Source organism: Ochlerotatus camptorhynchus, unplaced genomic scaffold (genome assembly GCF_037179485.1).
Source record: "Ochlerotatus camptorhynchus isolate MF236.1 unplaced genomic scaffold, CSIRO-AGI_Acam_v1.1 ptg000367l, whole genome shotgun sequence".
NCBI lineage: Eukaryota > Metazoa > Arthropoda > Insecta > Diptera > Culicidae > Ochlerotatus > Ochlerotatus camptorhynchus.
The window spans coordinates 4,455,923-4,482,894 of NW_027040855.1; the positions used below are offsets into that span (position 1 = coordinate 4,455,923).

At 38.9% G+C, this 26,972-nt stretch overlaps 1 protein-coding gene across 1 annotated transcript; it reads left to right on the forward strand.

The window, feature by feature from the left end:
* The first annotated feature begins 100 nt into the window (after positions 1-100).
* Positions 101-25,867, forward strand: obst-B (obstructor-B). The gene is made up of 4 exons (XM_065232385.1): positions 101-202; positions 24,642-25,019; positions 25,082-25,475; positions 25,547-25,867. Exons 1-4 carry the CDS (start codon positions 118-120, stop codon positions 25,701-25,703), a joined length of 1,014 nt encoding a protein of 337 aa, XP_065088457.1. The 5' UTR covers positions 101-117; the 3' UTR covers positions 25,704-25,867.
* Positions 25,868-26,972: the final 1,105 nt, after the last annotated feature.

The window sequence follows — 26,972 nt, forward strand, 5'->3', positions numbered from 1 at the left end:
GTGAGGGCGCGCGCGAGACTTCTTGTTCCCGAACGACACAGGCGACGAACCTGCGATCTACACACGGCGGCACGATCGGGTTCTTCGAGTTGTTGATATTTAAAACAAATATTTTAAATGTTCAGTCGAGAAACGGTCGTCAAGATGAAAGCAGCTGCCAAGTTCGGTCTCATTTTCCTAGTGCTTCTCAGTGTAGTGTTCGGTGAGTGTGTGTATTCTAAACCACAGTTTTGTGCGCATTGACCCAATTGGGTGCATTGGCAACTTCTGTTCTGACTACTGTAGCCATGTGGAGGTTGTACTGTTCCTCTAGTGAGGGAGGGACTGCCGTTACTTTTGGGTGTGACAAAGTATGTCTGATTTCGTGGCGTATGCTGTTGGTGGTGGTGGTGCTGCTGCTGCTGAGTACGTGTACAGGAAATCAATGTGCACTGCATTTTACTCGAGAGGCACTTTTCTGCATCGTGGCTTCGGATGGCTACATGGGGCGCATATAGTGGATGAACTTGAAACTTTTACTACTCCAACACAAGCCTACTCGATCAGTTGCTACATTTGAAAACAATCATCTCGCGAGATGGATAGCGGGCAAAATGCATGGTGAGAGGCTGGTAGCCCGATTGATTGGTTTGCTCGTTTCCATGCACTAAAGTCCACATCTACATATGGGGCTGTTTCAACGATGCTCTTATACCGTGCAAATCGAGAGTGTTTGCGTATGTAATGTAGAAAGTTTATTATGATGTTTAAATTGATTGAGTGCAGGAGTGTGTGCATGGGTGTGCTTAATGTGAACCATAAAGCGCTAGACAGACAGACAGTAATGCAGATTTTTGGGCTGCCCTGGAAATATTTTTTTTACGATGAAAATTTTATCAAATAACTCATTCGTTAGGGAGATCGCACATGCGAGCCAAAGTGCCGGTCGGTGTTTAGGTAATCGATTGCCTCACGTTTCACATTGACATGGTTCGGAATGGTGGCGGTTGTTTTTTTTTTTGTTGGGGTTATGACGCCGTACGACCATAACCCGGTAAAAGATGAATGAAGCTGAAAGCAGCAAAGACGGCATGAAGAAATCAGCATAAATTTGTGCGATTCATGATGGCGGAGTGTCAAGTTTTATGTTTTATGGTTCGTGGCAAATTATGTGATATTTAGTTAAAAAAGTCATTGGAATGTAGATTAATAAATTCCCGTTTACTTATTTTGATTAATTTCTGAATTAAGACAGCAACGCGATTAATGGAAGCACTTCAATAATTCTATTATATTGTGCTCCTTATATAAAGTAGGTTCCGATCAAAATTTGTTACTTTCATATAGACTATGTGATGTGTGGTATATTGTTTAAGAAATTGTAATACGTGTAAGGAACTCCCTCCATCAACTCGAGGGACTCGGGTTTGGCTGATTGACTCCAATATACAGGTATTCCTTCAATACATGTAACGTATACGAAACTTCACACTTCCATCACCAATTTCTCGCAAACGACCACTCAATCACGCAAAGCAACAACACCATCGGGCAACAGGGTAGATCTCCCATCTATTGGTAATGTTGATTGGTGTGCTTGACTAGCTGCTTGAGAAAAACCGGCAAAGCAAGGGAAAAGTGCATCGAGAAATACCTGTACTTCTGTTTCAATTAATCTCCGCCTGAAAAATATTCTCAAGATTAAAAATATGTCATTGATTTCAATGATTTTCAGCATTGAGTTGATCAATACAATCCACATACATACAAGTATTTTGATTTTTTCAACTATAAACTGGAACAGGTTTTAATCAATCTATTTTTTTAAATATAGAAAAATGAATTGCATTGTTATAAATTAATGTTTTTCTGTGAAATTACAAGAGATATACAAAAATACCACAAATTCATTTAAAAATATAAATTATCCACAATATCTGCTGAGCATATATTTCATACAAGGATTTCGGTAACCCACAATTAATAAGAATATCTCATAGAAAGATACTTGAATGCAATTTGAGGGGTTTATTAATTTCACCCAATATTTTTCCAATTTAAGATTTCAAAAATTCCAAATACTAATCAAAAAACTCATGATAATAAGTAATCATGCGGAATGATTGCATCATCATAGCCTATTGATTTCAATACCATGAGGTTGTCAGTTTTCTCTTAAGTTACAGTTCATTTCCACATTTACATTTTATGTGACCAAGAATCACGTTATTCAATTTAAAATTGCATTTATCCTCTTTGTTTCTATTCTACATATGCACAGAACAAATCAGTAAAAATAATTGTAATCTTCCATGAATCATTGATGCCTACGTTTAGCATCAGAGTAGACGTCAACTCTTCATTATCAATCATCTTAAGAACATTACTTCGGATGTTCAGCAAACAAAAAGAACTCAGCCCTTCATCAGTTATCAATGTCCTTGCAATTAATTAAAGCTAATTTTATGAATGATATTTTATCTCAACTCAACAATTCATGGTCACTCCGCACACCAATATTGGGTCATATTTTTTTTTCAATGGGCCTGCTTGTGTGCCGCAAGTGTGCCGATTGTAATGGTCATAGAGAAAGCTGCAGTTCTTTGTAAAATACCCATCCCGACAACCCGGTATTTCTGACACCTTGAATGTTTTGGTTTGAAATCGCAAGGATACATCGGTCTGGCGGCATTTCGGATTTAAATCTATAAGTGAACCGAGAAGTGAACTGCTGGTCTGAGTTCCTCTGGTATATTTAATTAAAAAATGTTCCTGAATATACAGCCAAACAGCACGTAATGTGTGAACAACTTTAGTGACCACCAGTGCTCCCATTTTATTTACAACAAGCAAATTCCTATGAGATTATGCCGAAGGTGTGCTAATGGATGTGCCCAAGCTGTGCCGAATCTAATTGCGGCACAATGTGCTGAGTGACTTTCCCCTTGATTACAAGTGTATTGACGATCAAAGCATGTTGCTAGTCATCTCACTATGATCATCAAGACAATAAATATCATGTCACTTAGGGTTTTCGTGTAGGACACTCATCCTGCTCATTTTATAATAGAGGTTTGTTCCAACAAGTTTAAACCAACCGGAACAATGCATAAGGTATTAATTAAATTGATCGATTCTTGTTATGATTTTTTCTTTGGATCGCCACGGCCATGCAATCGTTTCGGGCTATTTTCAACCAACGGGTAAAGCTATTATCTAGCAATCAACACGACAAACACAGCCAGAGGCGTTTTTGTAGCAAAGTTACTAATGAAAGAGATAGTCGATGACGTGAATTTATCAATGTAAATATGCCTTTATACATTGTTCGGGTTGAAATGTTGTTATTGAAGCTAGAAAAAAAATACCAAAAAGAATTAAAGCGCTTTTCGATATGAAATTGATCTGAATGGATTTCCAAAACCATCTTGATACTTCAAACATCATTTTTAGGTCAAATGTATATTAATTGATCAATTTAGATGGTCATGTTTTGAATCTACCACAGCATGTTTTTGGCGCTACTGTGTATGGATGATCAAATGTTAAATACCGTGGTAGCCACATCACAGTTCTGTCAAAACCTTAGCATTTGCATTGATCTGTTGGAGATCTGGAATACGTCTCCGATTTCCATCTGCTATTAATCGCCATTTGGCAATAGGAATATAATAATACTAATAATAATAAAGAGAAACTACATGAACAAAGTCCAGCTTTTGTTTTAGCTTCCCATTCAAAGCAGTTCAGCGGAGAATTGTGTTGCGAGACACGTTTCATGAATCATTCGATGTGCTGGAAATACTTAGTAATGGTTCATGCCGTTTTGGCAGCGTTTTCATTTAGAAAGAGCCCTTTACCTCCCGCAGCCGTTGAATGTTTCGTCCGGCAGCGTCGCATTAAATTCCTAGAATCTGGAATTATGCACAACCACTATAGGGATCAGTGGCACAATCATATTGATAACCGGTGATCCTGCAGCACTGCTGCGCTATGTCCGCAAAACTATTAAGCCTCTTTCTTTGATGAAGAGGATACCCGGAACTACTGTTTTCGTCGTTAGATATCCACTACACAACAAAACGATGAGCAAAAATAGTTTGCTTATCGAAGAAAAATAACAGTCTGCTACAATCTCAATCTATAACAAATAATTTGACTACTCTGTCTGTCAAAGTGTATTGATGGAGCAAAACAATGGGCGTCATGCCGCATCATATTTTGTCAGTCAGCATTTCAATTGGAGTTTCGTCTGTGAGAAGCGAGAAATGTAGCACGTCCAAGGGGTAAGTCACTCAGCACATTGTGTTGAAATAAGATTCGACACACATCCATCGGCACACCTTCGGCATACCTTGGGCACACCTTTGGCACAATCTCGTAGGCATTGGATTGTTGTAAATAAAATGGGAGCACTACTGGACTGTCATTGAAGTTGTTCACATCATTACGTGTTGTTTGACTATATATTCAGGATTCTAATTTAATATACCAGAGGAATTCAGACCAGTAGTTCACTTATAAAAATTGTCTAAATACGAAATGTAGGTTCTAGAGTGGGCTCAAGAAAAAGAGGCAGTTAATCAGATCCCTTTAGTACACTTAATTCAAATAATGCTGCAAATCACACAAAACAAACTAAAGAAGTCCATTCATCATCCTCTATAGTCAGTCTCTAACAATGCTTCCCACCGGTTCCAACTCTTGCCGGCCGCTGATAGACCGATGCTTTCCACATTACAAAATGCTAGGTTTCTGGTCTGCCCTTGAGGGCATTATAGAAGACTAAAACACAGGACTTTTATCATCCTATGAACATAAAACACCAACACCAGCCACTTCCCGCGTCATCCTCAATTCGATTTATCCTTGCGATTTCAAACCAAAACATTTAAGATGTCAGAAATACCGGGTTGCAATCGGCACAATCGGCACACCTGTGGCACACTGACAAAAAAGATGACCCAAGATTGGTGTGCGGAGTGACCTACCCTTTGATCACGTCAGTTGTCACGTGATATTGATGAAACAATGCAGCACTGGCAGACCAATGAATAAAATTAAGTCAGAATTTCAGGGCTAAACTTTATGATTGAACGTAAACTGAACGTAAACATAAGCTAAATTTAAAAAAAATAGGGTGGAGCGCTACTTCATCGTAATCGCCTATTTCCGTTCTATCGATCAGAAAAGATCAATAATATCAAAGATTACACCGGGCACAGATCAATAATAGATTTGTTCCTATGCGTTAGTTCATTAGCTACAACATAAATCCTGGTAGAGCGCATTGTTCTCGAAACAAAAGTAGCGCTCCTAGCGAAACCTCTTTTTCTACGTTTATCCGTAGGACGAAGAAAATCTAATGGCGTTTCAGTGCGTTAGGACGGAATTGAAACTCGTAGAACGAATTAAGGATCGAGAAGCAGTATTAGATTTTAAACAATATCTCAAAAATTTGTGACTCTTTGTCAAATCCAACGGTACGTATAGAAAGGTGAATAAATTTAGAAGTCATCTGTGATAGAAATATTCAATTTTTTGTTAAAACTTGTTCAGAAGGACGGAAATAAGATCAAATCCTACAACAAATATTTCTTGATAGAGCTGGAATTAGGGCGTATCAGTTTTTGTAAACAATGAATTCTCTCGTTTATTTCTCGGAATTCAAGGCAGACCTGGACAAACCAACACATCCATCGGGTAGGAGAAGTCTTCTCCTACTCGATGGTGATAATTTGCTACACGCAAACCAGAAATCTATTACAATGATTGTTAGTTCCGTTTCCTATCATCCTCTGTTCATGAACATCGCAACGAATGTTAGGAATTAACCATGCAGGCGATGTAATGTTTTTTTGCCTTTTTTATTTCGTGTTCTATCTACGCTTTCGACTATACCAGTAAGCTTGTAGAACGACGCACATTGTAGAACATTGTAGAACGACGCACACACTTGCCTCGAATCTCTCCAGCAGAAAAAGCATACGAAGTCGAGTATGCGAGAAAATGAGCGCTTCAAGTTTGCTTTTAGGCTATCCATATTCATGAGCATGGAGAGAGCAGTGGAGAAAGCACAGGTCTGATAATCGTGTAACGTTCATGGTTCGAGTCCAGCCGGCAGTCTGTTTCCAGTTTTTTTTTTCGACATAACTAATTTACCTCACTAATACACTCTACAGTTTTCGGTCTCCAATTTTCTTGCATTGGACCGCAGCTAGGTATATCGCATCCTCGGTTCATGTGGTCTCCACTAAAATCCTCTGATGATGAATCCCACATAATTGTAAGCGAATCTTACATCCCCCGGTTGGGTGTAGGGAGAGCCACGACTTTCGAGAAATCATCGAGAGAAGTCATTGTTTACAAAAGTTGTTACGCCCTAATTCCAGCTCTATCTAGATTTACTCAGCCTCCATGGCCGGGGGGAGCCCTTAGACGGAGGGGGGTGTAATTGACCCCATTGTCTCCCCTCAAATCGGGCCATGGCTGTATGTTTCAAGAAAGGCCAGAAAATACATTAATGTGCCGCAAGTAAATTATATCAAATCTTTGGGAAATGACCTACACAGAAAAAAATTCTGAATTTTACTGGTGAAGTAAAAATCCATGCCTGCAAATATTCATGCATGTAAACTTTCATTTCACGTAAACTAGCAGCTTTCAAGTAATGTTGCAAACAAAGGTGGACAGTTGCATACAATATATGGAATATTGCATGACATGTCTCATAAATTTACACAATCTATAATGTAAACTTGTATGATATATGACGCTCCATTTTTGTGCACTTCGCGTTTTCTTCAACTGACGATTTACATACGATGAAGACCATTTCTGGATGATGAGATTTGAGATCCTCAAATCGCGAAGTGGTGGTGGAGCAGACCAACTCATACGGTTATAATATGAATGTTGGCAGCCAGATGCTTGTACACAGTTCGAAAAAGTAGTGTAAATTTCTGTTCAGTATGATGTACATAAATGGAGCGTCACATATCATATAACTTTACATTATATATCATGTAAAGTTCTGAGACATTTCATGCAATGTAGCAAATATTGTATACGAAATCCCATTGTTGTAAACAACATTGTTTACAAGTTGATCGGTTGCGTGAAATGAAATACAAGTTTACGTTAATGAATGTTTACATCACTATTAAAATTCAGAATTTTTATCTGTTTAGGAATATCATACTAAATAAGTCATGACAGCGGCGCCGGTGGTGTAGTGGTAAGCGTGATATCCTCTCACCCCAGCAGGCCTGAGTTCAATCCCAGTCGGCGCCACCGGGATGTTCTGAGGCATAACATCTCTGATCACGCCTTAGAAGTAAAGCCGTTGGTCCCCGGTTCATGAGTTGATGGGTCGATAGGTAGGGTCCAGGTGTGGAAGCTGCCTCCCTGGCGTCGGTAGCATTGGCGCTCAGCACGGAAGACAAGATCGACGGAAAACAAATCAAGGAAAAAATAAATAAATAAATGAGTCATGAAACAATATTTTGAAAATTTAGATCATATTCAACGTGGTGGGCACCGTTAAGGTGATTCGCTGTGTAAACTTGATTTCTGATTGATCTTGCTATCACATCAAAATTTCAAGAGCACATATATCAGCTGCCACAAATCATGCAACAATGAAACTGGAACTCCACGTGCAGCAAACATACACTTCCAATTTCATGAGCGATGTCACAACAGTGACCGAGATGTGTGATCTAGAAAACTTGAAGAGATAAGTCATAGCAGCCAACACACATTATGGGAAATACGTTTATTGGTTGCATCATTCATTGAAGAAACGATCTTTCAACGCCCATTAATCAGTATGTCGTGCATAGCAGATGTAATCCTAGTATACAAATCCATAAACATAAAATCAACGTATGATTTAACGAATCACAATTTAACGATTGTTAATCATATTGAACGGAAACGTTAATTCGTTATCATTAAATTAACGCCGTTGATGACGGAAAACGATTTAACGAAAATGTGTCTACCACTGAATGATTATACAACAACAGAGAAGATTGAATCCATGGTTCAAGGATGTTACAACTGAACACAGTTCGCGATGTGCTCCAACAAAGAAAATACTTTGTTTATTTACATATAATTCCTACCCTAATGGCTTAACGACGTATTTAGGGTATCATCCAGCATATTTGTGGAATAATTCTACCAGTTGGGTTATCGTCCGTTTATGATTTTTTTTTTCTCTTTATTAGGATAGCCTTAGTTGAAACATACGGCAAAAAACTTTAATTTAAAGGGTGTCCCAGAAAGTATTGTTCCGTATCATTCGAAAAGTTCTGGGACCTGGAATTGTATTCTATCACAACCCTGGTGCAAACCTTTTCTTATTTTCAATCTCAGCTCCTCGTAGAATCTCAAAACTAACCGAGGCTTATCACCGTCATCATGAAGAGCTTACTATAAGGCACTTTAGCTATGTCTGTGGACGAAACATTAGAAACAATGATGAAAACACACTTTCCATGTTCAATTACCAACATAAATGAAGACCAAAATACGCGTGCAGCGCAAACTGGCTCTGAAAAAAATCAGGACGGAAGTTCAGACACCAATCAATGAATCGACTGGGTTAAAGATTACCAGAAAAGACGCTCGTAATCTGGCGAATAGAATTTTACAGAAAAACGAGTCGAATGGGCGATTAATTCTTTTGCACCTTTCAAATCACCAGGTAGGGACGGAATTTTTCCAGTACTACTTCAGAAAGGAAAAGGAACTTTGACACCCATTCTAACAGGCTTGTTTAGAGCAAGCTTAAGATTAAGTTATACTCCGATAACTTGGCGTCGAAGGTAATAAGAAGGATAAAACTTCTTCTAAATCCTTCAGGCCGATCAGTTTATCATCCATTATGCTAAAAATAATGGAGAAAATAATAGATCAGCATATAGAATCAACGTACTTGATTGCAATTCCTTTGAGTAAATATCAGTTTGCATATCAAGCTGGTAAATCAACAGTAACAGCTGTTCACACGCTTGTTACAAATCTAGAAAAAATCATTTGAATCAAAAGAAAATGTCACTAGCAGCGTTCATTGATATTGAAGGAGCATTTGATAATGCTCTTATAACTCTATGAAAAATAATATGTTGAAGCGTGGATTCGACAAAAGCATCGTTAGGTGGATTAATGAGATGCTTTCTAAAAGAGAAATCTCAGCAAATCTTGGAAGCTCATCCATAACAGTTAGAGCTGTAAAAGCGTGTCCTCAAAGAGGTGTTCTTTTACCTCTTTTATGGTATTTAATAGTTGACGAACTTCTCAAAAACTTAGAAGCAAAGGGCTTCGAGATAATTGGCTTTGCAGATGACATAGTCATAATAGTACGAGGAAAATTTGATAATGTAATTTCAAATAGAATGCAAACTGCTGTAAATTATGTATCGTCGTGGTGCACTAAAGAAGGGTTGAATATAAACCCTTCTTAGACCACTATTGTACCGTTCACACGGAAATGGAAATTTTCTATAAATAACTTAAAATTGAAAGAAACTTCTTTAGAACTTTCACGAACAGTCAAGTATCTGGGAGTCATTATTGACAGTAAACTTAACTGGAATTCACATATAGAGCAGATTGTTAATAAGGCAATTAATGCAATTAATGGTAGGAAATGGGGCCTAAAACTAAAAATGATCCACTGGATTTATTTGATAATTGTAAGATCCAGAATATCCTGAACATGTTCCAAGCAGAAATTCAAGCAATTCTTGAATGCTCTGTAATATGCCTGCGCAGAAATTATAAACATTCGAATATCTACATTATGTCTGATAGTCAAGCAGCATTAAATGCTTTAAAATCAGCAACATGCAATTCAAAACAGGGGCCTTCCTTAGCTCAGTCGGTAAAGGCGCAGCTACAAAGCAAGACCATGCTGGAGGTAGCTGGGTTCAATTCCCGGTCCAGTCTAGGAATTTTTCGGGTTGAAAAATTTCTCGACTTCCCTGGGCATAGAAGTATGATTGGACTTGCCACACAATTATACCAATGCAAAAATGGTACAGGCATCGAAAGCTCTCAATTAATAACTGTGGAAGTACATCTAGAACACTAAGTTGAGAGCACGCAATAAGCTAATATGCGATATGCAATAAGCTTGAAATGCGAAGAAGAAGAAGAAGAAGAAGAAGCAATTCAAAACTCGTATGAGAATGTGCAATGTCACTTCAGAAATTGGCCTGTCAAACCAATATTGGGTTCCTGGCCACTGTGGAATTTTTTTTTTTTTTTTTTTTTTTTTTTTCGTCGATCTTGTTTTTCGTCGCAGGCAGCTCCCACACCTGGACCCTACCTATCGACCCATCAACTCATGAACCGGGGACCAACGGCTTTACTTCCCATCCGAAGGAAGGCGTGATCAGAGATGTTATGCCTCAGAACATCCCGGCGGCGCCGACTGGGATTGAACCCAGGCCTGCTGGGGTGAGAGGTAATCACGCTTACCACTACACCACCGGCGCCGTTAACCACTGTGGAATTGAAGGGAATAAAAAAGCCGACACGTTAGCCAAGCAAGGATCATCTCAGCAATTCATAGGACCAGAACCATTCTGTGGAGTTTCTGCTTGTTCTCTTAAAATGGAGATCAAGAAAAGAAAAAAAATTGAAAGTGGAGACCAATTGGAACCACACTTCTATTGCTAGGCAGTCGAAACGGTTCATAATTCCGAACATTTCAATGACTAGCAAAATTCTTGAATTATCAAAGAAAGATCTCAGTGTCTGTACTGGTTTGATAACAGGACATTGTCCATGTAAATATCATTTGAAGTTAATAGGAAAACTTCATGAGGATACGTGTCGATTCTGTGGCATAGAAAAGGGAAACTCTGAACACCTGCTATGGCGTATTTTTCTAGATAAGGGGCTGGCAGAACCCTTTGATATTTGGAATGCAGGTCCCAGTGAAGTAGTCGTTTTCATTCGAAATGTAATACCTGGCTGGGAAAATGGTTTTGATCAGTCTGTGAGTCGCTTCACAAAATACTGATACGACATAACTGATAAAGCAATATAAAAACGGGGAATATTACAATAGATCAAGGTAATGGTCGCAGTGATGAATATATATACCCAACACGGAAAAAGGCCAGATTTCTATGTGGTAGTTCTTACACCAGTAACGCACCACGAAAATGTGATCTATCCGCGTTACGGGATATGAACTATGACCATTCGGCCTAATAGTTATTCGGACTTAATTCGGACTATTGGCCTTCGTAATTAACCCAGCATCGTGTCTGCAATCCTAATATTTCAAAAATATTGATGAAACATATTCGAAAATGATTGAGTGCTCAGAGTTAGGAACCGTGCAAAGTATAGTGCCGTTCGGGAAATGATTTCCAAAGAACAACCAAAAAAGGCACAACGTGGAGCTTCAGTATATTGTTCGGGCTTCCTTTCGCAATTTGGGTATCGCACTTAACCCATCGATCTGGGATCAATATTCAAAGCTGCGGAAGCTTTTGTAAAACATTGCATCACGATACCGTCGTCGTCATACATACATCGTCACAGTCATCATCATCATCGTCGTCGTCATCAAGCGTTCGAGTGGAGCCAGGCAAAAGCATAACCTCTGCGGCTACGCAGGTAGGTGCCTACATTTCGCTGAGTGAATGGAGCTATTTAGCGTAGCGTGTCGTCGTCATGCGAAAAAGCTGCACGCTGAATAGTTTGTGTTGGTGAATGTGTTCTATGAATGGTGCACATGGTGTGAAAGGATTCACTGCCGCTTTCTGCTCATAGCGTAACGGTGATCCCGTGATGCCGGAAATGTGTCATAAACTATGCACAGACCCAAGTGCGGAAGTTAATATTTGGATAACAAGTTGCACCATTCCGTCTTTGTACTTTACCGCTATTACCAGCTCTAAAGCAACTTAGGTACACAAGGTCTAGAAGATGTTTTGATGTAGCATATTTTAGTAAGCATGTAGCTTAGGAGAGTGGTTTCCACCCGGACGAGCTGATGAGATTGTTGCCCGTCACCAGATATGTACGTGGTTGAACTAGTTTCAACAATCAGAACACACAGGATGACCTTCGTTCTAGTCGGCTTCTAGGAAATTCTCAATTGAATCGAATCGTTTAATTTGTTTCATGGAAGTCTTTCAATAAACCAACTCATAACTGGTCGCAGGACCGGTAATTATTTCCGGCACGCGAATACAATGCACGAAAAGGAACAATTGGCACATTCCGCCGGTTATGCACCGGGTTATATGTATGCAGCAGACGGAGAGATCAATATTATTTATAAAAAAAATAGCAAAACGACTCTATACATAGATTACCGTACACGCTTTGCTGCCATTCACTTTCGCTTTTACTCGCGACGCCGCCGCCTCCACGCGAACAAAGTCAAAACCGACTGAGCCAGTTTGCCCGGTTTTGCTTCCTTGCCTGCGACTGAGAGCTGCTAGCTGCGTTGCCGAGTTCATGGACGTAACCGAAGCGACTATCATCAGCGAAAAAATAATAATAACGCGAGCAGAACCGTCGCTGGTCCAGCTTGATAGGACAACCCCATAGACCGGAAAATAAGCAAATCTTAATCGAAACCAGTCAATCAAGTCGCAAGTAACGACGAACCACCCATTATGAACATGTTGTTGGATCGTGATGTCGACGACGATGCCGATGTAGGATTATTGGTCTTGTGGAAACTGAAGACAGGGATCAGCCCTGAATCTGTATCACATCGTATTGGAACCACGCGGAGACACGAATACGACGGTGCGTGTGTGAATTATTGAAAAGGTCAACCAGTTTTTTCGTGTGGTAAGACCTTTGAAGTTGAATGCTAGGGAAGCAAGATGATACCGGTTGGTGCAGATCGGGGTAGATCCCTACAGAGTAGTTCCAGGCCAAATAGCATAAACATATTGAATTTTTGACTCGGCCTCCTGCGTTTTGCATGAAACTTTTCATAATTCAAGAACAACATGTGAAAAGGGCATACAAGCTTTTTGTAAACAAACCTTCTTATGGTCTTTTCTCGCCACCCATATGACACTAACGAAAACCATCAACATTACCGGATAGGGGAAATTTCCCCTTCCCGGTGATTATGTTGGTTTGCGTGGGCGATCCTCGGTTGGTGAGAAAATGGCCTACAAAGGTTTGTTTACAAAACGCTTGTATGTCCTTTTCACATGTGGCTCTTGAAATCCTAGTTACAGGCTGTTCATTAACAACGTAGACAGTTTTTATATATTTTGACCCCCCCCCCCTTATCTACGTAGATAATTGTCCACACATTTTTTTAAATTTGTATGGTCTGTGGATAATTGTCCCCCCCTCAAAACTTTCAACGTAGTTAATGAACAGCCCCTTATGGGCAATGATTCACACATGTAGCGGTTCGAGATGTGGCACGGAGCCCCATCTTGTTGAAATACAACATTTGTCTTCGGACCTTACTGTTCTTTGATCCACGGAAGAACAATATTTCTTAAAATCCCGATGTAGACCTTCATGTTGACCTGGTCGCCTTCTGAAATGAACACCGGGTCCATTTTTTTACCATCTGAAGCCACCAATCCAAACACCATAACGCTAGCAGGATGCTTGGTCAGATATACGTTCTTGTGCTCGTCGGCCACGTCTTTTACCGGAAGAGAACCGGTCGGTTCTGGAATTTGATACGGGATCGACGGTAAACATGCTCTCGTCGGTGAATTTTTTCGCTTAAGGAAGTTCAAGATTTTCTTGCATCGTTCGACTCGTAGCTCCCGGATGCGGTTGGTAATCATGTGAGTTTTTTCCGTGCCCTCGACTTTGCCCCGCACTCTTCCTTTACGATCTTCCGTGCCGTAAAGTCACTGATACCGTGTTCCTTTGCCATTTTCCTTTCTAAACGCACTGGATCACCCGAATCTTCCTTTTGATAGCAGCGATAACCCTCGGAACCCGAGCTGACCTCGGATGACCTCTGGCCACCTTCGCGGATAGTTGTCCTTTCTTTTCTCGGTCTAAAACCCTTTTGACGGTCCACCGGGACACTCCCACGGCAATTGAAATGTCTTTTTGCGACATTTGCGCATGGGACTAATCACGAATACGCTGCCACTTCGTCATGGTGCAACTGTCAAACTAAGTAACTCGTTTTCTTTTATACACAGCCTACTACGGTATGAGCTATAGGTTACGTGCATGCAAAGAAACCCAAGGCATTGTATGCACAGGTAAAACGGGAACCTTATTTGTACGATGGTGCAAACATTATCACGCATACGGTAGATACAATTGATAAATAGCAGATTTTTAGCGATGGGCTCAATATTAGATCCATAGCCCAACATTAGAGCCATTTCCTCTAATTAATCATTTCCATTTCCATTTGAAGTGACGTTTCCGTGCTACGATGAATTGAAAAAAAAATCATGAATTAAAATGGCCAACTTTTTGCACAAATGTGAATGTTTATCCATGCAAATTGGAGAAGGTCGAGTCTGAAAAATTCGTCATTTGGCGTGGAACTGCTCTGCAGTAACATTTAATATATTTCGATTGATGCATATAGGAAAATATGCTGTTGCTTTTTTTATTAGGTGGAGCCCAATCAGTAGATAATTTATGCTTTGCTTGAAAACATTTCTTAGGACGGAAGGTGTTCTAACATAAATTAAAATAATCAAAGATTAGTCAGTTTTATATTTTGAGTAGTATGTATTTATGCAAAGGTTAGCACTCATTGTTGCAGAGCACAGCCATTAAACAGTGGACTGTCCTCCTCGTATGACTTGATCATGTACGATACCTAATTATATTCGATTTACCATTGTATGAAGGGCCAAAAACGGAGGACGTTGGACGTAAGTTCTATGATTTTCACTGAAGTTCTCAAGATTTTTCTGAAGTTCGTAAAACTTCCCTTAAATATCGACACCAATTTAAAACTTCATCGATAGTCTAGGCTTTCCTTGTGTCTAATTACTGAATTTCTTTAAAGTTCTCTATACTGCCTTGAATTTATCAGTATTTTTCAAGAACCCGCAACTTTACTGAAATTAATTTATTTGCCTTGAAGTTTCGAAAATGTTCCTTTACTATTATAATCATTATTAACACTTGCTTTTCCCTAAACTTATCAATGCGTACCTGAAGTTCTCTAAATTTGTTAAATAATCCAGCAAATTTTCCGATATATATTCATACTTCCCTGACGCTTCTAATGTTTTAGGATAAATCATAGAATTCTTGGAATACTCTTTAATTCCACGGAACTCCTTGTAAGTCGCTGCAAATTTGCTTAAGTTAATGGGATTATTCTGAAGCTATCTAATCGTCCTAGAAGTTCTCGGAACTTCACTGAGTATCATTAAACTATCTAAAATATCTAAACTTAGTTCTCTTGAATGTCTTGAAGATATCGCGGCTTGCTAAAAGTTCTCACTTTTTTATTAATGGAACATCGTTGATGTTCGCTAATCAACTAAATTTTCGAATTTTTTTTAAGTTCTTGCAATCTCCATGATATAACACCCATAAAATATTCTCACGTTTTCCGGATCATAAAATTTCCAGGAATTCTATTGGAGCTTTGCTGAAGTTTTCGGAAATTCACAGAGATTCTCAAAACTTCATTAAGGTTTCTAATATTTTCTTGAAATTATTTGAACTGCCCTTTAATTCTGTGACCTGTCTTGATGTTCCCGAAGCTTCCATGAAGCTCTTAGTTCTATTGAAGATCTCGGTTCTGCTCGGAAATAAATAGAATTCACGTAAGCACCTTTAAATTTCTTTGAAATTCTCTGGACATCTGTGAAGTTTCTGAAATATATCTGAATTTTTCATAAATTCTCTGAAGGTCTCTGTACTTCCCAGAAATTTGTGGAACATCTCAAGGGTTCTCGATTTGTTTTTCAGCACATCATGGAACTATCTTGAATTTATCTAAATTTACGATTATAGATTTTTAATCTATCTAGCTTTTCTGAGGTGCTTAGAACTTCTTAAAAATTTGCATAATACCCCTCAAGTTTTCTCAATATCTCAAGTTCGCTTGCAAAGGTGAAGTTCCCTGAAATTCTAGGAACTTCATAATGCTTAAAGAACCGCTTTGAGGTGCTGACAGCTTCCAGTAAGTATCCCATATTTTCAGCGTGTTAACTTCCCTGCGGTTTGTTTATAGAGATTCACTGAAATCCTCAGCATTCCCTTTCATTCATCAGAACTTCTCCAAAGTTCCTACAATTGTTGTAAAGTTAATGGAACTGCATCGAAGATCTCTAATATTTCATGAAGTTAATTACGAACTTGAAATAAATCATTTATTTTTTACTTAATTCTGGCACTTGGAATATTTTCAATATCTTGAATTTGTACATGGAATACGAAACTTTAAGACATTGAATATTTTAAGATCTTGGACTTACTTACTTGGAAAACTCAGGTAATTTTATCCAGAAAAATAAGGAGACATCCTGTATATAGAGAAAGACGATTAAACGTCACAACGCACAGTGGGGCGACTCCATACAAAGTCTGGCCAAGCAAACAATTCTCCAAATTATGAAAAAAAATCATGATTATTGGGTAATTTTGGGGCGCTGAATCCAAATATGTCATAAGTTTTGCATTATAACTGGTATTTTTTACGTTATAAACGATTTTGTATGTTTTTTTTATGTTAAATTTTTTATACTTTGTAACTGTGAATGATGGTCATGAAACAAGTCATACAATGAAGATTTTTATTTTTAAACAATGCTTAGAAAACATTTTTTTTTATTATTTGCTTAAAATATCCCTAACAATAAAGTTATTATAAAAAAACAGCACAAATTAAAAATCACAATTGGTCAAATTTGTATTTTCCTTCTACTTAAACTTCTTCCTCATCATCAGCATCATCATATTCTTCTTCTTCTTCTTCTTCTTCTGCTTCATCATCATCATCATCATCGTCATCATCATCATCGTCAGCATCATCGTCAGCATCATCATCATCATCATCATCGTCATCATCATCATCGTCAGCATCATCGTCAGCATCATCATCATCATCATCATCATCATCTTCTAGTACCATTTCGCTTGAGTCAGTTTTTGTCTTCATCAGAAATTTAACTTCCGCTGGTAGACTTTTAAAATTATGTTTTTCCTTCTCATAATAAGAGTTAACCATTGGATCGGTGGTGATAAGAAGGCGATTAATAATATCCCGATTTGTGTTTTCACGCTTATCCTTCCGAGTGAAATGCTCTCTAGTGTTTTTAATGACTTTGTTACATTTTTCTTGAGCCTCCTCCGTCATTCTTCCAATCCGCAATATCACCGCCTGAACAATGCTATGCCCATGAATCAAAATTCTGTGCATCGACGACGGCACGTATCAACACAGTAAATTTTGAATTTAGCTGGGTCTATTTGCTGGGAACAAGAAATTGCAATAAGAATGTTCCGAAGTCTTGTAATCAACTCCAAATCTACTCCTGTGATTTCGGAACTGACTTTAGGATTGGCAAAAAATCTACGAGCTGTATTGCCGTCATTGCTGTTGCCAAATCCTCCTGGCTTCGGTTTGTTGACAATCAGACCCATTTTGCTCTTGAAGCTTGCCTGAATTATTTTCTGGTTCGCCTCGAACTGCGTTTCAAATCCGGATTTTCTCCAGCGTTTGAAACTCAGGCGATACGCAATGTGGATCATGCACTCAAAGCAGCGTATCCAACCATGCAGCGAAGAGATTCCGTAGTTTAGATAGTCTTCATTTACTTCTAAGTTTTGCATTTTTTCTATATCATTGAATTCCGAAATCTTTGCCTTACAAGCATAACACCGTTGGGCAGAACTTGTATTGGTTAAAGTATTGACACATTTTCCGTCGATCATTGTGAGGAAAAGCGAAAACGAAACGACTAACTTCGGTTTAAATCACTTCATCAGTTTCTGCACAAAATTTTAAATGAAGTGGTCTACACCAATATGATGATCCTGGTCGATCATTATCCCATATAATGTCCTCTATGTTCCAATCATCTAGCAACCGCAATGGAACAAATGATGAAAAAAAAAATATTGGAATCTCTATTTACATCGATTTGGAATTTTTGCTTGTACTCTGTGAGTCCCGAAGCACCATCACAACCCCACTTGGCAATCAAAGTCAAATGCTCCTCCTTACCATGTTGCAATCGGGGTTCAATAGTACTTTCTAGCAGCAGCAGTAACCTCTCAGCGGTTTTATTTAGAATAGCCTGGAGATCAATCTTCACATTGCATTCTGTGACAAAAAATGCGTTTTGCGGAGGATAACATTTCTTTTTGGCTCTTTGTACTTGGTAGTACGGTGGGTACCTGAAATAATAAAACCATTGTATTTTACATACAAACTCCTTACTTTAAACTTAATACCTGTCTTTTACTGGTTCCCTAATAATGTTGTAACTATACACGGGAAAAAAAGAGTTCCCATATTCGTGAACCACAGCCGTGAACCATAGTTCACGGTGTATATTTGAGACAATTTTGTTCTAGATAGCTGGCCGTGATTTTTAGTTCACGGTCCGTTCCCGTTTTCGGGAACGGATTTTTTTCCGAGTATCTCGTCAGTTTTGCCATCACTAAAATGGACAACGCCTTCTCAGGTGTGATTTGAGTGGTTTGGTTGATGAGATCAATAGCCTGTTTAATTAAATTTGCTGCTTTTTAATTGTGGTCGGCACCCAAACTCATTTCCACAGCAAAGCTTAACTGATTTGACGAATATTTTGCTCTAATTTCCTCAGTACGGCGCCGCTTCGATCGATCACTGCATTCTTCAAAAGATTTTTCAGATTTTCCTAGCCGCCAAGGTGCATCAGATGGTGATATTGCAAATTCCTCTAACTAATCTGAATGGTCCTTCTCAAAGCGGTCGCGCTTCCGTTGGGATTTTAGAAATTTCCTGTTGAATGCTTTCCAAAAAATCTCAAACTCTTTTTTCGCATTCGAAGGAAAGCATTTTTCCGCGGTTGCTTTCTTTCTTTTTCTTTTTTGTCCGTTTCCTTTAGATTAAACAAGTACTGAGGTTCCTTTAGTCCATTCGTTAGTAGCATGTTTAACGAAAATTATTGTATTTGCACTATTTTTTTAGTCTTTTGACCGAACATCGATATTTTGATTTGGGGTTACTCTGATAATGCTCGATGAATATAGAAAAACATGCGTGAATGTCAACAAGTTAGTTCAAGAAATATGAAACTTTGAATGAGTATATAATCAGAAAAATTGTAAGCAATAAGAAGACAACATTGAGTTTGTGATGGCCTTATTGGAAAAACATTTCATAAGTGATAGTTTGAGTGCTTTTTCAAACAGGCGCAATAAGCAATCAACAAATCTGCTGATCATGATTCTAATTTAAAATTGTAGAATGCCACCTGAGTACAAACACTTTTTTTCATTTCGCACTATCAGCATCCTGCGCAAGTCTGCGCAAGATCAGGTTATGCTCATTCGAAACCTTACATTTTAAACTACCTTTTACAACTGGTGTCAACCATGGCAAACCCTGGCTTCATAACTTTGAAGCTTCATTTATATGGAAAAATCACTATTTTTTTTAATCAAATCAAGATTTAGGCCTACTTTAATAAGATTCTACAAAATTTAATGAACCAAATTTGTTATGCAATGTTTTTAAAACAACTTTCTCTCAGACGTCACCATAATCCAAGCTACCGTTAAACCTCCAGTTGCTTGAGTAATAATGCCGTTTTTTTTGAAAAAATGCGAAAAAAGTTCAAGGTGACCAACTTCAAAAAGGCATAAAAAATTCAAATTTTCTCGTACTGCGTTCAAACTTTGGATTTGAACAGGTCAATAGTATATAATGATAGAAAAAATAGAATGGAGGAAGAAATGCAAATTTTTCAATTTTGTCTAATGGCCAGCCATTCCCCACTGTGCAACGCACAGTGGTTGAAAAGTCCATTTTGACGCTCTTAATTAATAGCACCATTTAGAGTAATGACGTCTTCAGCAAAGTTGATAAGTTTAACATGCTTCATCTTTTGAAGGCATGGGTTTTGTGATTAATCCCCCTAAAAGTGAAATGGAAAAATTATTATTTTACAATGTCGAGATAAATGGTTGACGTCTTGAGCAAAGTTATAGCAAAAAAAGTTACAAACAACTTTTCTGAAGACATAAAAGTCGTAAATTCCACTCAAATCGAGATAGAGAGCGTTGTTTGAGAACAGACCCCCAAAAAACACGTTTTTCATCAAAACACATATTTTCTTCAATTTTAGGTCTTCACTATGTAGAACAAAATTGATTTGTATACTAAAATACACATATTTCTTGAACACACTATACCTGCATCATTTTAATAGGATGAGTTATTGATAAATTTTCTTCTAATTTCCTCATATTTTGGACTTGCGTATCGTTTTTAGGTGCAAGAAGGTGCAGATGAAAACAAATGAATCAAAAACTACATTAAAAGACCTTTCAAACGGTGGTAAATTTGTCCGTCCACGACCGTCTGCTGGAGAGTTGTGATCAAAACAAGTATCCATATCTTTACTCTGTTGTATGATTTAACCAGAGTAAAAAAGATTATCAACTTCAATATATCCACATATTTTTCTTAATTAAATTCTTTTTGTTCGATTGGTTTTGCATTTTTGTTGTCAATATTTTGTATTGTTTTCTATTATTATTATTATTATCATAATCATAACCATTAATATAATCATTTACGTTTCCATTAGCTTCTTCTGCTAGCAGTTGTTTAGCATCACTCCAAAATGACTTTTCGTACTTTTTAGGCAATCCACGAATACTAGTAATCAATGGATCTGATGAGCCAGTTCAATAGATCACGATTTTTAAGCGATCTTGATTGCTTGCGGGTATTGAACTCGCGGTTTCTGTTAAATAAAAGTTTCCAGGTTACCAGGTTCGATAGGTTGGAGTCGATTAACAAAGCCAAAGCTTGTAGATCTGTGTATTTGGGTATAGGGTTACTCAAGAACTTCTTCAAAGAATGAACCAACTTATGTTCATCTGCAGGACTTGCGTGAGACATTCTTCGAAAGGAACAACCTTCCGTCCTGTCACACTTTTCGCATATTTAGAAGTAGACGGAAGGAAGTTTAAAACGTTTTCCGGAAGCGTGAACGGCTTACTGAAATACTCGGTGTGACACTTGACAACCATGCACGAGCATGTCTGGTCCAGAGCTTTTGAAAAAAAGTCGCACATCGTTTTCATGGGTCTTCCGACATGTGCAGCCACATCCGGCATAATATTCACATTTATGACATAACACTGAAGTACCGCCTCATAAACGCAGTTGAATTTTGATGATCGGCCTCCACTCGTTTTTGACCATAGTGGCAAGAGATCACGCTTACCAATTTCAACTTAAATTGAATCTAGAAAAAAACAAATCAGTAGCACTTGTTGTGATCTAACGATGAATTGAAAAATTTAAAATAAATTAAGCCCTACCAGATAATGCCATTTTACTTCAAAGTCCTGCTCTCGTAGCTTCTTCTGCTGTCCGGTTTCTTTGGCAGAATTAGTCTCTATCTATCCTTCGCTTGGCTTCCGCAGTTCTTCTATCTTACATTCATATACTTTCACAATTGCTTCACGCTTGATGAAAAACAGCGATGAGCACTATGGAAAAAACACTTATAGACTCACAAGTTTAACTGAATGTGACAGATTTTTTCGTTCTTGATGCTTCAGTTTTACCTTCTGGGAACCGTTTCAAAAGAAAATGTGCAGTTCTTGAATTTTATAAGCTCTGAGAAGTGTTTATGGAGCCGGTTACTATGGAAACGAATTTATTACGCGGTAGAAAACACAGTATCCCCTTGTTATTTACATGACTTCTATAAAGCCTATCAACGGGTGTTTGTTTTGATAACAACTCTCCAGCAGACGGTCGTGGACGGACAAATTTACCACTGTTTGAAAGCTCTTTTAATGTAGTTTTAGATGCATTTGACTTCATCTGCACCTTCTTGCACCTAAGAAAGATACGCAAGTCCAAAATATGAGGAAAATAGAAGAAAATTTATCAATAAAATGATGCAGGTATAGTGTGTTCAAGAAAGATGTGTATTTTAGTATACAAATCAACTTTGTTCAACATAGTGAAGACCTAAAATTAAAGAAAATATGTGTTTTGATGAAAAACGTGTTTTTGGGGGTCTGTTCTCAAACAACGCGCTCTTTCGCGATTTGAGTGGAATTTACGACTTTTATGTCTTCAGCAAAGTTATTTGTAACTATTTTTGCTATAGCTTTGCTGAAGACGTCAACCATTTATCTCGACATTGTGAAAAAATTAATTTTTCATTTCACTTTAGGGGGATTAATCACAAAACCCATGCCTTCAAAAGATAAAGCATGTCATACTCATCAACTTTGTTCAAGACGTCATTACTCTAAATCCACTCTCCATGGTGCCATTAATTAAGAGCGTCAAAATGGACTTTTCAACCACTGTGCAACGCAAATAGTAATCAATCTTGAAATAAATTCAAGCTAAAAAAGTCGAAAATAGTGACTAATTACAAAAAAAAAGTGACTTTAGTGACATGGTCTTAAAAAAAGAGACTTTTTAGTGACTAACTTGAAAAAAGTGACTCGCTACCAGCCCTTCCATTCACGAAATTGGAACAACAGGGAGTTGGCAATTCCACTCTCTCCATCCAAATCGTTTCAATCAGACCATTTTAAATATACGAATGGTACTGCCAACGGCGACTACGATGATGACAACCGGGAGGGACTGCATACGTACAAGGTGCAGAAGGCTCCAAATCGTGAAGAACGGCAAAATACGGTGGGAGAGTCACGGGCCCGGAAACTGTACACCCAGATGCTGAAGAAGGCTAATTGTCTCATCATGGATGATGAGACTTACGTCAAGGCGGACTTCCGGCTGCTTCCGAAGCTACTGTTCTTCACCGCCCAGTACAAGTTTGATGTTCCGGAGGAAATAAGGAAGCAGAAACTTTCGAAGTTTACCAAGAAATACCTGATTTGGCAAGCGATCTGCTCATGTGGCAAACGGAGTGCGCCGTTCGTGACTACCGGGACTATAAATGGAGAGATCTACCTCAAGGAGTGTCTACAGAAGCGTCTGCTTCCTCTGTTGAAGCAACACAAGGGCCCTTCGACCTTCTGGCCCGATCTAGCTTCGTGCCATTATTCAAATGTTGTCCTGGAGTGATACGAAGCCAACTGGGTCACTTTCGTACCACTCCCCAAACGCACCGGCACTAAGGCCCATCGAAAAATACTGGACTATTATGAAGCAGGCTCTACGGAGAGCATCCCAAGGAGGTCAAATCTGAAGAAGACATGTAGAAAAAGTGGGTTTCCGTACAGAAGAAGCTGCAGCCAGATGTTGTACAGAACCTTATGAGTGGAGTTAAGCGTAAGGTGCGAGCGTACGTTTATGGTATTGAAATTTAATGAAATAAATATGCCAAAAGCTTGCTAATAGGTTATATTATATTGTCTAATAGTTGGAAAAGGATAGGTCAACTAGGTAATTTTTTAGAGCGTTTTTTCATTGATGCAATTTGATGTGGGACACCCTTTATGGAGCTATTTTTGCATTGTTAGGTTGGTATCATTGATTTGTATCGATTTGATCAGCGGATCAACCCCGCTAATCCGGCCACAAATTTGTCGGATTAGCGGGGGGATACCACAGAGACCTAGCCACTTAAAAGTGCCCTACATATTTTAAAGCTATTTTACAGTACTATTTAATCTGCTCGAAGTCCAAACATCGTCATCCTTAGTACTGCATGGTTAACATTTAGGAAATACACATAGGTTGATGGCACTTTGTGTGTAGCGTCGGTTTATGTTTTATTTATGGAATTGTCAAAACATGCGACGCCTTTCGCGGTTTGATGAAGAAGGAAGAGCAAGCGAACACTTGTCAGTACTAGATAATCCGAATGTTTAGCAAATTTTAGCATATGTATAACCGTGCGGGGCGGCTGACGATCCCTTTCCGTCGTTGTCGTCGTCGTCCTTGTCGCAACGGAGCAAAGTTTCCTAGACTCATAGAAATCCCAGTCGTAGCGAGTTGAGCTTGAATGCGTTCCGTTATAGCAGCGGTGTAGATTTATGGGTTGGAACATAAACCAGAGCACGATGAGTGATTTATGGGCGCGCATTTCAGTCATAAGCTCCTCAACACTATGCATGATGTCACATGTTCAGATGAGGAAAGTTCTGTCGAGCGGGTTGCTTTTTATGCTTTGATAGTGCACGTTCCTTGCGGTTGAGTCTTTTGTACATTGTGTAATTCATTGCTGACAGAAAGGAGAAGATGAGAAGGGAGGGCAGCTTCCGAAATTGTTGACTCGGATTGAGGGCTGAAACACACAGCAACATACAATCTCATTCGACGTGTTGTTGAATTAATGGCGCTTATTATACTTTTTGGGTGAAACTAGAAGGATAATGAATGAATTTTTGTTGGTACAGACAAATGCTTATTCAAATCGGTCGAACTCACATTTTTTCGATCTTGATTGCTACCGTCTTGAATACAATTTTCGATTTGAGCAGTTTCCCTATCCAGGTAATTTCGTTTCCGTTATTTAAAATGTGTCATCATTCTTCATCCATAGGTTTCTCCTCGGCACAAAGTCAACTACGACGACAGTATGAGACCAATCGCCGAACATCTAGTGAGGGTGCCGTTCGTGAACGGGAAGGTCCGGTGAAAGTTCTACCAGTACGGGAGCCTGTCCGGGAACCAGTCCGGGAGTCAGTCAAGTCTGCTCCAGCTGCATCCGAAGAAATTGATCCAGAACTGTCGGAAAACTGTCCGGAGCCCAACGGGTACTTTGCCGATGCGGAACAGTGTGATAAATATTATGCATGCCGTTACGGGCAAATTACCGAAAAACTGTGTCCGGATGGTATGGTGTTCAACGACTACGATATCGATCAGGAGAAATGCGATCTGCCGTTCAATATTGACTGCAGCAAACGACCGAAGCTTCGTATGTCTACTCCGTAAGTTTGTGGAATGCTCTCTGAATAAATACTTTTTTAATGATTCTAGAAACTCCCATACCCTCGATGCATTGTCCTCGTCAGAATGGATACTTCGGCAGCGAGACAGGGGCATGTGACAAGTTCTATTACTGTGTAGATGGAAAGTTCAATATGATCATCTGCCCGGCGGGACTGGTCTTCAATTCAAAAACCGGAATATGCACATGGCCCGACGAAGCTGGCAAGAGCGGATGCACTTCCAAAGATGTGTTCAACTTTTCTTGCCCAAAGGTGGATGAAAGCGTCGGCCTAACTCACCCGAGATATGCTGACCCCGATGACTGTCAGTTCTTCTATGTGTGCATCAATGGTGATGTTCCGCGTCGCAATGGCTGCAAGCTGGGACAGGCGTTCGATGAGTCCACCAAGCACTGCGAATGGGCACGAAAGGTTCCAGATTGGTAATTTAATGATAATCGTTAATTTGGTGCTGATCAAAATGATCTTCATAAAATTCTTTGTCAAATTACAGCGCCGATTGGTACAAGGACCGTTTGACAGATGCCCAATTGGATGATCTGGAGAATCCACCCACCACCAAGGCTCCTGCACCGAAGGGACCATCGAAAGTTTCCCGTCGTCGGCCGTCCAAGCGACCGAAGCAGCCTGTGGAGGACGAAGAGGAGTAACAGGTGTTACTCGTATCCAAATTTAACTCTTTTCTCTTGAAATACTCATAATAAAATGCTCCTCTTATGTCTGAATAAGACTATCAGTACTGTAATTTATTGATTTCTTTCACCTGTAGAAAATGTACTCAATAAAAATAGATATTAATTAGATTTATGTAAACCAGGGTTTTATTTCATTGATGGGTTAGTGGATGGTCTGCTTGATTTGGCCAGTTTCGGAGTAGGAATTGGAAGTTGTGGGATTTCCAAACAAAACGATGATACGAGATTACGAAGCTATTTAATATGGCAAAATCAAAATTTTGAGAAAATGATTTTTCAATATATTTTTGTCAAATCATTTTAATGTCAAAAACAGCGAATCCAAACACATAAAGCAACCAACGATACAGACAAAACGGTTGCTACGACTACCATGACAAACTCGCTCTGTAACATAGCTCGATCCGAGTGGTAGAAGGATAATGATATATTGCTTGCCTGCTTTGTTGCAATATACACGGATGAGGACATAGCTTGATATGAATCGAGAAAAAACATAACAAAAAAAATCCCATTAATGTGGACCGTACACGATTGCTTTTATTGACAATAATCGTATTGTCAATAAATTCAATATTGACGTCAATACATCGGTATTGACAATATTTCTGTATTCACATCATCAATATTAATGTCAATAATTTCCCTTCGCGTCAATATATTGATACGTGTGGGGTTTGCTTAACACACGTGTAGCATGATCGGCTTTACTTCGTGAAGCAGATTGCCAACAATTTGCTCGTTTCCTTCTACTGCCCCGAGTGAGTTGTGTCGCACGCGCTGCTTGTCATGAAAAAGAAGGAAGAAGATTATATTATTATTGCTTTGCACTTCTGACATAGCGCTATTATTCGGTTCGTTGATCGCTTGTCATTTTGTCTTTTGGAGATATTTTTGATTCCTTGGTCAAAAATATATCCATTTCGAATACAAAACGTTTTGACAGCTCTTAAGACCACCCACATTAGACCCGTTTGCATTGCGTTGAAGTAAATTTGACAGACAATATATTTAGCTGTTACTTTGCCGCAACGCGTCAGATCCGGTTCAAATAGGTGTGGCCCTTAAGGGTGGATCTAGATTGGAACTAGTTTCGCCCTGAAGCAAAAGCTAGATGAGGAGAGATGATTGATTTGTATAGCTGTATTTTACTGGCAATATTGAAATCGTTTTTCTATCGACATAGACTTCCATACTTCTTGGCAATTTTCTTGATGACAGTTG